This window comes from Larimichthys crocea, chromosome XI (assembly GCF_000972845.2).
Source record: "Larimichthys crocea isolate SSNF chromosome XI, L_crocea_2.0, whole genome shotgun sequence".
Taxonomy (NCBI): Eukaryota; Metazoa; Chordata; class Actinopteri; family Sciaenidae; genus Larimichthys; species Larimichthys crocea.
The window spans coordinates 18,258,990-18,264,296 of NC_040021.1; the positions used below are offsets into that span (position 1 = coordinate 18,258,990).

Consider the following 5,307-nt stretch of genomic DNA (forward strand, 5'->3'; position numbering starts at 1 on the left):
CCTCTTACACACGAGGCGGCCGCTTAACCCACTACGCCACCGACCGCCTCAACTTCTCAACTTTTAATGATAGTTGTAGTTACTAGCTAGTGATAAGCTAAGTAATGAAAAGTAGTTAGGAAGATAAGTTTCAGAAGTGGTTGGCACTGAAAGGAACTAAAGCAAGGTGTATTTTATGAGACGTTAGGGACCATTGGTGTGAAAGCTGTTAAATCTCACATGTAATCTGAAATAGCAGCAGCAGCTAGTGCATTGGTGACATTGTTTGCACATAGCACACCCGAAACTCCTTCTGGTCCCCCTCGAAGCTTTTCAGCAGTCGGCATTGAACTGTTTGGTGTCTGCTCACTGTGAAGAAACCACAGCAATGTCACATCCACTCAGGTTGAATGATTTCGATCTTGTCCTATCAAATTGTTTTGACATTAAATTATTTTTCTTGAGGTCTTCAAAACACTGAAGGAGCCCTGTATTCATGCCATCCTTCTATATTTGAAGCCATTATATGAACCTTATAACCTTTCACACAGCATGTCCTGTAAATATGATTATATTTGGACTTGATCTGGTTCACTTATTCAAGATGATTTCAACAGAACAGAAAACATCTATATAAAATATTGAAAATGCACTTAGTGCTCTAAATGACTTTCCATACATTTGATGCCAAACTGGTGTTTAACATCAAATCAATAGCCTCCTTCACTCTGATAACCTCTGTATTTGTGTTCTTCTGCTCTCTGCAGATTTGAAGACCATCCCCACAGCTACAGGAAAGAGTCTGCTGGTGTCTGGCTGGTGGGGTGTGGTTCGCCACCCTAACTACCTAGGAGACCTCATCATGGCTCTGGCCTGGTCCATACCCTGTGGTGAGTTTTCTTCACATTTGCACCACAAGGAATCAAACACCAGGAGCACTAGTTTTATGATGATGTAGTAAAGTTCAGAGTTTATAAGTGTATACGTGTGTCTCATTAATTACCGAGACTGAATTCATTACGCCACTTTCACAATTAATATAAATGTTTTACACTTCTGGAGGAAGTTATGTTTCACTTTCACTTTTCCTCCTCTGCGCACCACTGAAGAGAGGAAAGCAAATGAAATGATGGCTCAGACATATTCACAAACAGTCCATGCAGGTGTTACACTCTAAACTAAAGAGAAGAAAGGAGTGTTCAGCCTGCTGTTTAACCATAAGACCATGAGCCAACAGCTGCAAATTTAATTTTGTAAAGCGGCTCATTAAATTACACTAAAATAAGGTGCAGAATTAAGTAGAATCAAAAGGGTCAAATAAGAAAAAAACTTTAAAGAAGTCATCAAATAGTCCCTGCGATCAATGGCTGATACTGCTTCAGATATCAGTGATCAGCCTCAAAAATCCTGATTTGATAACCAAGTATTCAGCCCAGCCATAATAAATGTAGTATTTTATATATAAAATTGTAACAAAGGGCATTTGGGGGACTTTTAACATTCATACATTCCATACATATAAATCCAACATGACTAAATTGTTTACAAAAGAACATTACTCTTCTAGCCTCTAATTTTGATCTCACACTGCACCAGATTGATGCATTTAACTCAAATGTACACATTTTCTTTGGGGAGTACATGCTCTGGTCCCTCCCTAGAGGTTCCAGTGTCCACCCACCACTTATGCATGAATACAACACAATACTGACCTCACCTGGAGAGGTAGACTAAAATGTCTGTGCTGGACTCTAAATCAGAGACAGTAATTCCCTCTGATGGGTGGATGATTTATGTGTACATCCAAACAAAGATGCAATTCACAGAGCTCACCAGAGACACAGGTCAAACCAGAGATCTCTGTCACTTGTAGTAATCACAAAAGCAAAATTTCTCTGCCACAGTTATTTTCATAGTTCTGTTGCTTTGCTGTTTTCTTTATGATTATTGTGTTCACATAAAGAGTCATCTGTCTGTGCTCACTCTGTGGCTGTGATGTGACCAGATGCAGTGAGACATCCTAGTATTTTTTGCATACTGCATTTGACATACAGTGTACTGGGACATATGAAATCTTTTTCTGGCATACTAAGTAGTATGAGCATTTAAAGACAGGGTCTGTTTTCTGCTCCACCCCTGCAGGCTTCAGCCACCTCCTGCCGTGGTACTACATGGTCTACTTCATCATTCTGCTCGTGCACCGAGACTCCCGCGACATGAGCGAGTGCAGGAGGAAGTACGGCTCGGCGTGGGACGAGTACTGCCGAACTGTTCGTTACCGGATCATTCCCCGTGTCTACTGAGGAAGCTAGCACTGGACACTCCTGAGCTGAGGCCTTTTTTTGACCCAACAAGCTCACTAAAACCCAAATCTGAAAGCATTGACTGACTGATTTGTCTTTTTAGAATGATCTTTTTTAATTCTGGACTGAAGGTGCTACAGTATTTTGAATTTTTGGATGTAAGAAAAACAGAAGTCATTGGTATTATGAATTGTTTGAAGAATTGCCTTTTTAAAATAGAACATACAAATGTACTTTTAAAAGTTTACACATGGGCTGGGGAAAAATGCCTCAGCAAGGAATGTCTTGTCAGGATGTATATTTTTGTATATATACATTTGTTTTTATACTTTTAAGAATAACTCACCACTTGCATCATTTTTGCTAAGTTTAACTCTTTGCTCCCATATTCAGAATGTTAAAATATCAGCTTGGCTATTATGAAAAGTATGCCTTCCTACTATAATTATACTGCTTGTGTATATTGTGAAGGATGGGATTAGAAATTATTTTTAAATGACCTGTACAGTGGAACTAGGACTCATGTTCTTTCTCAGGACCCAGGATGTTGTCAGAAAGTTGAATTAGAGAGAAGTTTTGTCTTTATTTTATTGTGTATAATTTTATATAGATATCTAGTTTTGAATTCAGAGTGTAAAATCATTTTAGTGGTTTCAAGAAAAATGCACTAATGTGTTCAGGCATTTTTAAATTTCCTCCTTCTGTTATCAGTTCCAAAGTGTATTTAATTTGGCTTTGCTACCTCAGGTTCACTCACTGTCCTGTCCTTCCTCCTCTGTACCCGCTGGGAGGCAGTGTGTGTAATTATGAGTGTGACATCACTGCTTAAGAATGGGAACTGAGTTTGTATCTGTCATGAATAAGTGGTACCCATCCACATCACATGAGTCATGGCTTTAGAATGAAACTCCCAAATACTTTGATTTCCTGCATTTTTACAGCATTATTTTGTCCTGCTAGTTTCTGGTGCATATTCTACCACTGCCACGTGAATTTGGTTTGAACCTATTTAAGCTTTAACTCGCCAGGTCATATGACAATTTAATGACGTTTATACTGTGACAACATGCAGAGCTGTTGACTGTGTTAGCATTTGCAAACCCCCAAAAATGTTTTTATGCACATGCAGATGTAGATGATGACATGAGTAGCAATAAATTAATTAGACTTGGTAGCATTTTTATTTTAAAAATGTATGCTGTGCTGACTAAATAATATGTAAATATTGTTTTTGTTTTATTTTTAATCATGTTACTTTGAGAGAAACAGGTGACAGTAGTGATAATAGAATTATTTCCCATTAGATATTTAATGTTGCTTTTTATTTGGTTTTCTTAAAGATAACTACCTTGACCACTTTTTGACCACTGTAGTTATGTTTACACGTAGATTTGACATGTTTATGGAGCAAAATTTCGAATTCTATTCAAACCATTGTAAAATGGTGTGTCTTACTCTTCACCTGGTCAGAGAGAAAAGATGTTTGGTACTTGGACATGTGACAGCAGTGAATGAAACGTTAACAGGTCCAGCAGACTGCCAGTAAGGCTCAATCAAATCTGTGACTGTGACTGGAAAAAGCTTTTCTGTACAAATGTTGCAGCATAAAATAAACATTTACAGTATTTCCTTTTTTTTGCTATCTGTGGGTGACGTTTCTTTAGGCTGAAAGTGCACAACACAGCACTGTTCATCTTTTCATCAGTGTGGAAGAATCTATAACTTAATGGATAAAACATAATAATAATATAATATTGCTTAATAGAATTATTAATGTGCTTCTGTGAGGACTGCTGTATAGCGATACTCAACCTTGGTTTACAGCTAAGGCTGAATGAGGAAGAAGCATGGAGCAGGAGTGGGCACGGGGACAGGTTCAAAGAGGCTAAATAAAGCAAAGCATGGAGAGGGAGGAGCTGCTGTATTTGCAGCTCCCAACTCACGACTCTGCTTCATTGTGAAAAGATCTCAGATAGATCACCAACTACTAACCCAAGGCCTCCAGGTGGGAGACTGACCATCTGGAGATCTGATGGAGACACAACAACTTATAGCCCCAAGCCCCAAAGACAGTGAACTTCAAGACCTGTGGTTACAACAACATGTGTGTCCGAGTGAGAACATGCTTACCTTACCCATGAACCCATGATGGCAAAGCTTTAAATGCTAGCATACACAGTGCTATGTGCTTTTTTGCTGTAGCTGTACTACAGTGTAAACCAGGCATGTCCAAAGTACAGTCCAGGGGCCAGTCATGGCCCGCGGTCAGATTCCATGCGGCCCACAGCTTAATTTTTATAAATCATTTATGGCCTGCTAGGATTGTCAGATACTGTATGGCTGACAGATTTGGCTTTTTTGGTTGACATAATGAAGCATTTGAACCTCTAAGGACATAACTGCTGCTGTTATATATCTGTAGATGTGACACAAAATATTACTTTCTGAATGATTTTGTGTAAGAGAAGAGCAAGAGTTTGCATTACTTTGCATTACTCATAATAAGTCATGTTTAGAATGAACATGAGGTTAAGATTTGTATCGAAGTTTAACGTGTTCCATACAATTTATTCTTTGTTATTTGACTCCAGATGTGAAAGAAAGGAAGGACTGGTTTTAAGATTTGTTCACGCCTGATTGGCTTAGATTTGGTTACATTGTCATTTTTAAAAAAAATGGTGACAATGAAATGTATGTAACTTTTATTATTTTTTTCAGTTTTAAAATGTTAGTATTGGCTCTTCACATTGTCCAATCTGGCCCTCTTTAAAGGAAGTTTGGACAACCCTGGTGTATTATAAACGTTCCTTGGGACAGAAAATGCGTTATTTCACACATCCACACTCATTAGGAGGTTTACTGGCAGCTGAAGTTGTTGAACCAAATTGCATAAACTGTCATCTAAGTGATAAGTTATGTTTTTTCCATCAATGATAATCGAATGTGTTGTTTTACATAATATATAATAATAGTTTGTAGTTTCTTCTCCAGTACTTGCTTGGTTTTATTTTGGAGGTTACAAACG

The 5,307-nt window shown here is 38.2% G+C and overlaps 1 protein-coding gene across 4 annotated transcripts in view; it reads left to right on the forward strand.

Annotated features, from left to right (window-relative positions):
* Nucleotides 1–3,914, forward strand: part of lbr (lamin B receptor) — a 20,174-nt gene extending 16,260 nt beyond the window's left edge. For all 4 annotated transcript variants that reach the window (XM_010730023.3, XM_027284184.1, XM_019253229.2 and 1 more), the window contains exons 13-14: nucleotides 747–869; nucleotides 2,122–3,914. In XM_010730023.3, the coding sequence (XP_010728325.2) occupies nucleotides 747–869; nucleotides 2,122–2,282 (284 nt within the window). In that variant the 3' untranslated portion in view covers nucleotides 2,283–3,914. The remainder of the gene's footprint in view (nucleotides 1–746; nucleotides 870–2,121) is intronic.
* The last annotated feature ends 1,393 nt before the right edge of the window (nucleotides 3,915–5,307 follow it).